The sequence below is a fragment of the Haliotis rufescens genome, unplaced genomic scaffold (assembly GCF_023055435.1).
Source record: "Haliotis rufescens isolate VD_foot unplaced genomic scaffold, xgHalRufe1.0.p SCAF_15, whole genome shotgun sequence".
Classification (NCBI taxonomy): domain Eukaryota; kingdom Metazoa; phylum Mollusca; class Gastropoda; order Lepetellida; family Haliotidae; genus Haliotis; species Haliotis rufescens.
Window position 1 is genome coordinate 30,138,384 of NW_025963835.1, and position 13,259 is coordinate 30,151,642.

General features: G+C 38.1%; 1 protein-coding gene across 1 annotated transcript in view; it reads left to right on the forward strand.

The window, feature by feature from the left end:
* Positions 1-13,259, forward strand: part of LOC124131955 (serine-rich adhesin for platelets-like) — a 62,722-nt gene that overhangs the window by 39,425 nt on the left and 10,038 nt on the right. The window contains exons 10-11 of the mRNA XM_048396440.1: positions 214-455; positions 11,987-12,263. Coding sequence (XP_048252397.1) covers positions 214-455; positions 11,987-12,263 — 519 coding nt within the window. The remainder of the gene's footprint in view (positions 1-213; positions 456-11,986; positions 12,264-13,259) is intronic.

Below are 13,259 nucleotides of genomic sequence, written 5' to 3' on the forward strand. Positions count from 1 at the left end.
TACAGATATTCGCGGCGCATGGGACAAATATGTCAGCTCAACTTAATAGAAGATGTATAATTACGTATACTAGTTGTATGGTACAAAGCAAAATAGTACACTTCAGATATAGCTTGAAACAGCAGAAAGTATGACAATGGTTAAATAAGATTGATAACAACTGATTCAAGTTATAGACCTTTAAACATCTTTAGCTTTTTTATTCAATTTTAGGTATTTTTGCCTACCGGAACAACTATCAAGGTTTACTTACAAAGACTGTATCTGAATGTGTACATCTATCCATCCGTCGATGATATAAACCATACATCCGGGCTGTGTGGAACACTGACTGGAGACTGCTCAGATGACTTTAAACTGAAGAATGGGGCTTATTCGACCGCACCAAATGCAGGAGCTCAGTGTTCCGGTGCTGGATTCTGGGAAACCTTTCAAGACTTTTCAAGTTCATGGAGGTATGCATGATCTGAATTACAACAAACCCTCCCCTCAGCTCATATATTGTTTTCTCCTGTGTCCATTTGAGTGTGTGTGTATGTTGTTTATGACAAGTCAGCAGATTGGTATCTCAGCAATATCATGACAATCAGCTGACTATGGTGGCTGAGAGGGGACATCACTTTCTCGCTTTATCGCTTTCTCGCTCTATCGCTTTCTCGCTTTATCGCTTTATCGCTCTATCGCTTTCTCGCTTTCTCGCTCTATCGCTTTCTCGCTTTATCGCTCTATCGCTCTATCGCTTTCTCGCGGTACAGCGATATTCCCTTTTGGCCACGATATGGGTCGCATGCGTCATGTGTTTCTATACGATAAAAAGTATATACGTAAAACAACATTAATGAATTGTCCTCAGTGTATGTGTGTGTGGGGTGTGTGTGTGTTGGGGGGGGGGGGGGGGGGGGGGGGGCTGATGTGTGTGTGTGTGTGGCTGAGATTTTTCCAAGTCGCATTTCCAATTATACTTATGGACGGAGAATGTTGAAATTTTCTCACTTTCTACTTAAAAATTATTTAACAGTACAGACATAGGTGCTTTTATAACAATCCACGTAATTCTGCGTACAGAAGGATTTGATTGATTTATGCCCCTATTTAGCTATTGGATCCCCCGCCCCCAGGCCAAGGTATCGAAACAAATAGCAAATAACACCGCTCAACAGCGCTGAGTAGTACGTACTTCCTAAAAGGCAATAGTGTTTTCCTAAAAACAACGCTTATATCAATGCTTATTCTGTTTGCGGAGTAGATGTCATCAAAGTGGAAGTCCTCACCCAAGCAATGGTAATACTACCGGATATTCATTATGTAATTTCTAGTTTTGGGATGACATATTGTTCTCAGTAACCGTAATGTGGAAATAGATAGTTGATTGGTTTTATATTCAAGTTGGTATTTCCGCTATTCAAAGTGTTCAGTGAGGCCGTCTTATCAACAGTCATTTCTGAGACATAAATGCTAAGTTTAATTGCCGCATTCGACGTAATAAGCGCCCCGCTCTAATAAACGCCTACGGCGTTATTTGCTAATATATTGGCTAGTGAACAATCCCAGCCCCTCTCCCGATTGATTAATGTACACAAGACTTATTTATTCGCGTATAATAAGCACTCGTTATATGCACACTTAATTATGGGCAATTAAATTCGGGAAAAATATATCTGTCGTACATAAACATTTCAGGCTGTCAGCATAAACCCAGAAATTCATCTTTCAACTCAACTTTTACACCAAAATAATATTCTAATTTTGAGAGCGCCCTGTGCGCTTATTACGTCGAATGCGGTAATTAAGTCTACGCTAATTTGTTTGCATTTATTATTAACTCTAACGTTAATTTCAAGATTTACAGTACATACTATTCAAAAGAAGTTAAAGAACACCCGATTCCTTCATATGACTAGTCATTAGAGGAAGCGATAGAGCGATAGAGCGATAAAGCGATAGAGCGATAGAGCGATAAAGCGATAGAGCGATAAAGCGATAGAGCGATAGAGCGAGAAAGTGATAGAGCGATAGAGCGATAAAGCGATAGAGCGATAGAGCGAGAAAGCGAGAAAGCAATAGAGCGAGAAAGCGATAGAGCGAGAAAGCGATAGAGCGAGAAAGCGATATTTCCCATAATGCCGTTCATTAAAACGGTTTTGCTGACATTTAGTGATCCATTCCTGTAATTCTCACCGCTATTTTGCCTCTTATGATTAGATTTTTTAAACATCTTGTAGTAGATAGATATGTTACAAAATACACACGTAATTTTTTCTCGTTTAGCTTGTATATTTTCTTGTAGTGTAATAAATAAGCAAGATTCACAGAATACAGATAGTCACTGTTCATATTTTCATTTTTTTCATAGTATCCTCCCCTCATTCCTCCATCAATCTTAAAACTGATAATATATTGACAAATAATTGTCAGTTTTATTAGCCAGTTTGAATTGTTTTACAACGTCCAAAGAATTATTTTTTTCGGTCATTAGATTTGGAATTGAAGCCGAATACATGCTCGTCCGATTTCGGGATCACAATTATGTTCATGCAGTTAAGTTGCATGCACATTATGCAAACAAAAGATGTACATGTACACAGTTATGTTTCCCTTACAAAATACAGATGAATTAGATATATGTCTCTATCTTAAGTCATATATACGACTTTCGAGAGCGTCATTAACCCGTAACCCCATTCCTTGGACAACAGAAATGAAATGCGTCGTAGATATTTTTTAAAAACAACTCGTTTCTTATAATGACTTTCGATCAAACTGTCTTCGGGAATTAAATTTAATGCTAAAGTGCTTGTAAAATATAGTTTAACTTTCCCGCCAGGAGAGACTAGATATCCAATTATAGTATAGGCTCAGACAGGAATATACATATTTAAGTAGCAATTCTCTATCCATTTTAACTGTATGGTTAACAATTGTGCGTTCTGATGTGAGTTCTGTAGTTATCTACTACCGGACACACACACAAACACATACACACATACATAATTTTGACAAAACTATACTTAAGATATACATAGCATATTATAATGATAGCTGATTTAATATATGTTATAGATAATTATAGTAATGCATTTCGTATTGTTATCAACCTTAACTATGTGGCCACACTAATTATGTCTCTCCATATGTGTAGTTAACACAAGTACACATATCAACTGTGGTAACGCCACAGCGATGGGGGCAGTGGGGTAGCCAAGTGGTTAAAGCGTTCGATCGTCAACCCGAAGACCCAGTTCGATTCCCCACATGTGTACAATGTGTGAAGCCCATTTCTGGTGTTCCCCGTGATATTACTGGATTATTGTTAAAAGCGACATGAAACCATTCCCACTCACTTACTCACAGCGGTGTTTATCAAATTACTATATGCAAGTACATATATTTGTAGATTTGCACAAGACAAGAAACACAATTCAAGTTAAATGTCAAAAAGAACATTTACGGACAACCAAATTATGACACACTGTAACATCATATACTACCGAAAACTAGTTATAGAACATCCAAAATTATAAGATTGTATTTTTGCAAAACAATCAGCCATGACTAATTAACCAAAGTCTTCTTAACTTTTATATATAGTATATATTTCGATTTTAACCTGATTTATTTAGAACGTATTGCCATGATCTGCCACGCGCTTACGGCGAGATGGTCACATACAACTGAAAAGGGCTATAAATAAATCAATTATATTATACGCAAAATTCGGTGGATTGTTTTAAAATCACCGACGTCTCTACAGTTAAATTATGTTTTAAGTAAATAGTGAGAAAAGTTCAACATTACCTCCCAATTGCAGAAGATATCACATGCGGCCCCTATAGTGGTCAAGAGGGGATATTGCTTAACCGCGAGAAAGCGATAGAGCGAGAAAGCGATAAAGCGATAGAGCGATAGAGCGAGAAAGCGATAAAGCGAGAAAGCGATAGAGCGAGAAAGCGAGAAAGCGATGTCCCCTCTCGGCCACCATAGCTGACACCTTGACAAGCATGACAAAAGCTTGGGCATACTTCTATGGGCATCGTTATTATGTTATGATGATGGGGTTTGCTTGAAACTACTGGGAACCTATTCATCTCCAGAATCTACCCATTAGTCGTAGCAATGAGGCATGCTGTCCTGGTCAGTGTTATCTTTCTAGTCAGTGAGATTGAGCTTGACATTTGTCCCACATACGAGTGATGAATCATCTAGTTGTGGCATGTACAGAATGAATAATCTTGATAACACTTGGCAGAACTCGTCTGTAATATGTCATCTAGATATCCCACAGGTGAATAGATCACCTATAGATCACGTATACGGAATAAATTATCTACGTGGCACATGTGGGCAAGAAATAATTTTGATAGAACGAAAATAGTACTTGTGTTTAGTGAATGATCTAGATATCTAGATATATTACGTGTAAAGAAGAATGTAGATTTAATGTGTGTGTACTGAATCTACTCTATGTCACGTGTATGTAATTATATACTGAACCGCAAAAGAAACGTCACCCCAAGTAACATTGCATGAAAAGTTGTCATTTAAATAACTGGGTTATTTTTGTCAGTTTCTAAAATTTAACATTACCTTGTCCCAAAAAATGAAATTTGATGATAAAAAAAACAAAGCAGATGACAATAAAACGGATCATGGCCGTTGCCATGATGAAACGCATCACGGCTAAGACCATGGTAACCCGATGCACGTGTTACGTGCAAATTGAAATGCACATGTGTTCCCCCATTTCTTGCCCTATACAAATCCACCCAGATTGGATAACATGCATTCGTTATTGAATTTCTACCACATGCCAAGATTGACAAGAAACCAGCGACACCAAGCCCTTGGACGATTGCAAGCTGGACAAAACACCCGGCAAACTTCTCAAGTCTTGAGACCACACGCTATACCTCATTTTGCACGTCGCCGCAACCACAAGTTTCAGCATGATAACGACCATGCCCACACTGCGAGACTAACAAGAGACTTCCTCCAGCAGAATGGCATTAGAATCATGCAGTGGCCTGCCTTCAGTCCCGATTTAAATCCCATTGAGCACCTGTGGGACGAGATTCAAAGAGGGACGAATGAACTGCGTCAGGCGCTCATCAGGCCTGCGGCAGGCGCTGTGGCCTTCATCAACCCCCGCATCCATTCCATGTATCGACGTTGCACGGCAGTCATCAATGCACATGGTGGACAAACGAGATACTGACTTGTGATGCCATTTTCTCAGATACTTGTGTTGTGTTTCACTTTAAGAACATTTGTCCCTTTAATTTCAACCTTGATGATCAGTTTTGCCAAATTTCATCTCTTTAATATGTCTCAAAGTAAGTTTACAGTGTTTGGACAAAAAAGGCTTCTCACATAATCTATCCATGGTGACGTTTCTTTTGCGGTTCAGTATACATAATTAAAAACTATATGTGTGTCATGAACGTGTTAAATCACCTAGATATTACAAGTGTGTCATGAATCTAAAGATTATGTCTGCCCAGAAATGGGATGGTTCTACTTTTGTTAAGTTTGCAAGGGAGAAGGAAACTCTGTTTGATAGGTGGTGTACTTCAAAAGAGGTCAATGGTGATTTCATAGTTTGAGGAAATTTGTTTTGCTTAAGTATTTTAAGCAGTATCTGTCAATGGATATTTGACCATTTCTTGATGAGCAGAAAGTTGATCAGGTACCCAAGGCTGCTAATTTGGCTGATGATTATTAGCTAGGGTTAGGGTTAGTTTTAAGCAGTCAGGGTTTACAGCCAAAATTCGTAAGGTTACAAATCAGGAAAGGATAGTTCATCCCCTCCTAGATCTAGGAGTCTCATTCTGAGTTTGTTGACAAAAAGTCAAGTTCTTTTCCAGTTGGTACCAATGATACTTCTGGATTTTCGTTAGAGCATACTTGTAGATATTGTTGCAAGCCAGGGCATAGTGTAGAAAGCTCGCTTAATGCTTTTGTGAATGTCAAATCACAGCCTTTTTGTGGTTCGCCTAATAAGGAGTTAAAAGCTATTGCAGACCAAGTCATCAAATGCTGTTGTTGTGAAAGAGGTGTTCTTACCTTTTGTTAGTAAAGAATTTGTGTCAGCTAAAGATGACAGTTCCAACTCTGACTTTGGATGTTATTTTGCCACTTTCTGACGAGTCATCAGCAAAGTAGGACGTTTGGCCAGAGGGTTTACCTCTCCATTGTGTGAATTTGAAGACAGATTTGGTGTCTGGGTTCCACCAAGTGGGGGTTGTTGAACTTTACCTGTTACAAATGTAGACTTATTCATTGGAATGGGGACTTGGAACATGTTTAGCTGTTACTGTTGTTTGTCTTGAACCTAGCACTTCGGAAAGTACTGACAATCTGAAATTTCAGTTTCTGTTCCTTCTGAGAATGAGTCCAGTAATGTTTTTGCTTGCACGTTTATGGATCATTCGTCCGATCTGGTTTAGTTTTCGAGGGAGAGCACTCATAATTCTGACAGTTTGACTCTTTTGAGGAACCAGTTAGTAATGCTACATGGGTAAAACCCAGAACTCTAAGTTCTTGCCAACAGGGCACTCCCTCACAAAAAAGCTAGCCAGGTTCCAGTTTACAATATTTCAAGGATAATGTCTTGATGAGGAAATGGAGGCCGTCAGACGTACCTGCTGATAATGAATGGAAGGTGTTCAATCAATTCATATCAAGAGCATGTTATGAGTTTGGCACATGAAACTCCAGCAGGTCATTTTGGTGTAAACAAAACGTGTGACAAGATTCTGTCCCATATCTGTTGGGCTAGTTGGCGGCATGATGTGGCTGAAAACATGCCATGTGTGCCAAATGTATGGCCAGCCGTTTAAAAAAAACATCCCAGCCCTTTCTCGCTTTTGAAGAACCTATTAGCAGGGTCATCGTCGCTTGTGTTAGTCCTCTGTCTGAAATTAAGTCAGGAAATCAATACATCATCATGTGTTCTTCCACAAGGTTCACAGAAGCTTTTCCTTTATGGAAAATAACAGCTCTTGTTATTAACAAGGCTTTGATAAATTTCGTCACCATGGTTGGTTTGCCTAAGACTATACAGTCAGATTAGGACTCTGATTTCATTTCAGGTGTTCTGCAACGGGCTATGCACCAGTTAGGCATAACTCAGATTAAGTACAGTGCATATCATCCTGAACATCAAGGAGCTTTAGAGAGGTTTCATCACTCTTAAAATATGATAAGAATCTAATGTTTTGAGACTGAGAAGGATGAAGACATATATTGCGTCATTTCGGGCTCGGCCTAAAAAGCTTGTGAAGTTGCTCAGGAAAACCTGACAGAATCCCAGGAGAAAGTGAAAGTACATTATGACCAAAAGTCTCAAGAGAGATATTTCAGTCCTGGCGATAAAGTCTCATATCTAAAGAATTCCTGATCAACCATTACATGTTCCATGACACGGTCCATATGTTTTTGACAGAAATTAAGCGATACTGACCTATGTAGTAAAAACACAACTCTGTCACGTCAATATGATTAGAAATTAACATGAAAGAAATGAAAGTGTACCAACTCAGTGAGGTGCCACTGTTTCCCCTTTTGATACTTTATCAGATTATGCTACTTTGTAGTGGCATTGCTGATTATGCGAGCAATAAGCTAAACAACTCTGAAATTTTAGCTAACTTGGATGCTAAGTTATGTCATTTGACATATGAGCAAAAGGCTTAGGTTTCAGAGTTAATTTAACACTTTCTTCACTTGTTCAAGGATGTATCTCGCTGTACAGATTTAGTGTGTCATTATGTAGATGTAAGGGATGCTGTGCCTGTTAAACAAAATCCCAAACGGGTGAATCCAACCAACCAATTGACAATGACAATATTGAAACAAGTCATAGTGACTAGAGTTCACCTTGCATTCTTGTGCTCTCGCCAGATTGTACATGTTGCACTGACATGAAACCTGTGAACGCTGTTTCTAAAACTGACTCTTATCCAATACCAAGAACCGATGACTACATCGACATAATCGGCAAAGGCAAGTACGTAAGCAAGTTTGACCTTTTAAAGGGATATGAGTTATCTCTGTATGGATTGTTACTACTATAAGTTCCGCCAAAATTCTTCACATGTGGCCTCCCTCTCAACAATATGTGCTGGGAAAAACGTTGAAATTTGTTTGGGACAGCAATTGTCAGGCTGCTTTTGAGAAAATTAAAGCCATTCTCATGAATTCGCCTTTTCTCTAGGCACAAAACTTGTCCTGTTGCAGGAAGATGCACCTGGCAGTGATCATCCTGTTTGTTATTATTCACGGATGTTATTATTGACAAATATCAAAGAAAAAGAAACTCTTGCTCTATTGTTTCGGAAGTGTACTTGGTTACTACTTTGTTTCTTATTCAAGTGTACACTGATCACAATCCACTGACTTTTCTTTATGAAATGAAGAACAAAAACCAAGGCCTAATGCACTGGAACGTATCTTGGCAAGACTTTGATTTAGATATCAAGAATATCAAGACAACATTATTGCTGATGCATTATCGCGAGTTCGTTGAGTGTGATTAGTTCTGACTGAAATATAATGTGCATTGTTGTAAAAGATTATCATGATTATCATGTATAATGGTGAGTATTATTGATAGCTTTTGCACTTTTAACTATGTTCAGGCTTTCTTTCTTTTTGTAATAAGGTGGTGTATATTATTGATTGTAAGTGTATAACATTGTTTCTGTTCAGACTCGGTAGGTAATTGCATTGTTTCTGTTGAGATTCGGTAGGTCATTGCATTGTTTCTGTTGAGATTCGGTAGGTCATTGCATTGTTTCTGTTCAGATTCGGTAGGTCATTGCATTGTTTCTGTTGAGATTCGGTAGGTCATTGCTTTGTTTCTGTTGAGATTCGGTAGGTCATTGCATTGTTTCTGTTGAGATTCAGTAGGTCATTGCATTGTTTCTGTTGAGAATCGGTAGGTCATTGCATTGTTTCTGTTGAGAATCGGTAGGTCATTGCATTGTTTCTGTTGAGATTCGGTAGGTCATTGCATTGTTTCTGTTGAGATTCGGTAGGTCATTGCTTTGTTTCTGTTGAGATTCGTAGGTCATTGCATTGTTTCTGTTGAGATTCAGTAGGTTATTGCATTGTTTCTGTTGAGATTCAGTAGGTCATTGCATTGTTTCCGTTGAGATTCGGTAGGTCATTGCATTGTTTCTGTTGAGATTCGGTAGGTCATTGCATTATTTCTGTTGAGATTCGGTAGGTCATTGCATTGTTTCTGTTCAGATTCAGTAGGTCATTGCATTGTTTCTGTTAAGATTCGGTAGGTCATTGCATTGTTTCTGTTGAGATTCGGTAGGTCATTGCATTGTTTCTGTTCAGATTCGGTAGGTCATTGCATTGTTTCTGTTGAGATTCGGTAGGTCATCGCATTGTTTCTGTTGAGATTCAGTAGGTCATTGCATTGTTTCTGTTGAGATTCAGTAGGTCATTGCATTGTTTCTGTTGAAATTCGGTAGGTATTGCATTGTTTCTGTTGAGATTCGGTAGGTCATTGCATTGTTTCTGTTGAGATTCAGTAGGTCATTGCATTGTTTCTATTGAGATTCGGTAGGTATTGCATTGTTTCTGTTAAGATTCGGTAGGTATTGCATTGTTTCTGTTGAGATTCGGTAGGTCATTGCATTGTTTCTGTTGAGATTCAGTAGGTCATTGCATTGTTTCTGTTGAGATTCGGTAGGTCATTGCATTGTTTCTGTTGAGATTCGGTAGGTCATTGCATTGTTTCTGTTGAGATTCGGTAGGTCATTGCATTGTTTCTGTTGAGATTCGGTAGGTCATTGCAATGTTTCTGTTGAGATTCGGTAGGTCATTGCATTGTTTCTGTTGAGATTCGGTAGGTATTGCATTGTTTCTGTTGAGATTCAGTAGGTCATTGCATTGTTTCTGTTGAGATTCGGTAGGTCATTGCATTGTTTCTGTTGAGATTCGGTAGGTCATTGCATTGTTTCTGTTGAGATTCGGTAGGTATTGCATTAACGAATTTTCTGGAAGGTGTTTGGGCTATATAAGAGGACGAAGAAGTGACTAGAACATCTCTCACACATCGTCATTTGAGAATACATCAATACCTCCTTTCGTGTGAAGATCACTTTTCACCCTGGATTCCTTGCCTTAGCTCATACTGGAAGTGTGACCACTGTGAATATACTACTATCACTGACTTTTGCTTTCACCAGTGTATTTTTGTATTTGATACTGACCACTGCCATCATATTTTGTACTGCCATTGAATATTGTACTACCACTCTATTGTATACTGCCATTGAATATTGTTCTCCCACTCTATTGTATACTGTCATTGAATATTGTTCTCCCACTCTATTGTATACTGCCATTGAATATTGTTCTCCCACTCTATTGTATACTGCCATTGAATATTGTTCCCCCACTCTATTGTATACTGTCATTGAATATTGTTCCCCCACTCTATTGTATACTGCCATTGAATATTGTTCCCCCACTCTATTGTATACTGCCATTGAATATTGTTCTCCCACTCTATTGTATACTGCCATTGAATATTGTTCTCCCACTCTATTGTATACTGCCATTGAATATTGTTCCCCCACTCTATTGTATACTGTCATTGAATATTGTTCCCCCACTCTATTGTATACTGCCATTGAATATTGTTCCCCCACTCTATTGTATACTGCCATTGAATATTGTTCTCCCACTCTATTGTATACTGCCATTGAATATTGTTCTCCCACTCTATTGTATACTGCCATTGAATATTGTTCTCCCACTCTATTGTATACTGCCATTGAATATTGTTCCCCCACTCTATTGTATACTGCCATTGAATATTGTTCCCCCACTCTATTGTATACTGCCATTGAATATTGTTCCCCCACTCTATTGTATACTGCCATTGAATATTGTTCTCCCACTCTATTGAATACTGCCATTGAATATTGTTCCCCCACTCTATTGTATACTGCCATTGAATATTGTTCCCCCACTCTATTGTATACTGCCATTGAATATTGTTCTCCCACTCTATTGTATACTGCCATTGAATATTGTTCCCCCACTCTATTGTATACTGCCATTGAATATTGTTCTCCCACTCTATTGTATACTGCCATTGAATATTGTTCTCCCACTCTATTGTATACTGCCATTGAATATTGTTCCCCCACTCTATTGTATACTGCCATTGAATATTGTTCCCCCACTCTATTGTATACTGCCATTGAATATTGTTCTCCCACTCTATTGTATACTGCCATTGAATATTGTTCTCCCACTCTATTGTATACTGCCATTGAATATTGTTCTCCCACTCTATCGTATACTGCCATTGAATATTGTTCTCCCACTCTATTGTATACTGCCATTGAATATTGTTCTCCCACTCTATTGTATACTGCCATTGAATATTGTTCTCCCACTCTATTGTATACTGTCATTGTATATTGTTCTCCCACTCTATTGTATACTGCCATTGAATATTGTACTCCCACTCTATTGTATACTGCCATTGTAATTGCTATGCAGTAATTTGTATTGATTTATAAACCTCGTGAATTTTGACATACATTTGTTGATTGTATACCATTTGTTGGTTGGTTTTTTTTTTATTCACACTTAATTCTTTTACGTACATATTTCCTGGTTAACATATTGTTTCAATTTGGGAATCGACATGTATACGTAATAGTTGCAATTTCAACGTTTCTCATTGCACTATTGGCATATTGTCTGACTGGTGTCTACAGTGAATGGCTCTGCAGTGAGGAGGCCGTCTAAACGTACACATATGTGTATAAGTATCGAATCTGTAAATATCACATGGCTTTTGAATCCTCTAGATACTATCATATGATATGTTATGAATCATCTACTTGAGAAAAATATAATTGATCGTATTTTCACATATTGCATATGTGTGCGAAATCCTCTAGATATTGCATATATGTTAAGATATCCTATGAATATTGCGTATTTGTTCCAGTCTGGATAGGAACAAGTCCCTGTTTGACGACGATGTTGTAAACGGCTTGGACGCCAACACGAATGTTTCTTTCTCCTATTGTGGGTGTAAGCCTAACGAAGATCCCTCTTCAACTTCTGGGCAGAACAGCATTGTATGTTCTGCGAACAAAGCAAAGCAGTGCATATACCCACCAAATTTCACAGGGGTAACTCAAACGAATCGATGTTCAATCAGTAAAAAAAAGAAGAAGAGATCAGCTGACTTAGAACCAGTTCCTGTTATACGGAAGCGAAGGGTAATGTATATACAATGACTTCAATCCGTTTGTTCAGTGTGAGTGTGTAAAAGAGTTTTTCTTTCATAGTGGACTGTGAATAATCGACGAAGACAGTAAAGGTCCAGTTATGCAATGATAAAAAAGATTACAAAATACAAAGATCTGAATTTATGTTTATATTAGAATCATTTAAGGCGTAAAATTATTGTCCCCCTAAGAGGGTATGTAAGTCCCAAATCATTCGAAGTATTTTTCTGCACACTAGGCTTTTAAACGTAGTATCTTCGTTATTTTAATCTAAGGTTTAACTGGTACACTGTCGCCAGTGACTGAAGGGATGATATAAATCCTGCCGGGGTCCATGCAGGAAGCAAAAGTACTGTAAGTCCCCATGGTCCCCAGTATGGTGATCTCCCTTCAGTTGCTGACGATTTCTAGCCCATTTTTAAATTGTGATGTTCATTAATGCTTACTGCCTTTTAATATTCTCAACTAGTTTTAAATCAAGTCTGTGATATTCTAGTTATTCTACTGTCCTTCGTTGACAGCTTTTTATTCAGTTTAAATATATGTATCATAAATGTATCATAAATGTACTTTCTCGTCACGATATGGCTGAAATATTGCCCATGTGACGTTAAATAATAACTCACTCACTAGAATCATTTAAGATAGGACCTTTATGTCTTCAATGTATGGTCGTTGTTAGTCGTTCACTTCATCATTACAACAATCTGTCTGGTTGAACTCATTGCATCTGAACATGGATAGAATTTCGTAGCAAAGGGTATGAAAGTCGCAGCTAGGAAACGTTGTACTGTTTCGGGAAACAATTTAGCCATATACAGGAAACTGTTGACATATTTTGTTCTGGAACAATTATGCATAACCGTTTCCTTGTATTAGCCTTTGATGGACCTGTGGCTCAGTGTATACAATATCAAGTGAGTAATAATGCAAATGCGCTGCTTTCAATTTATTACACGTATTCGTGTACGACGTGTTTTGGGTTAG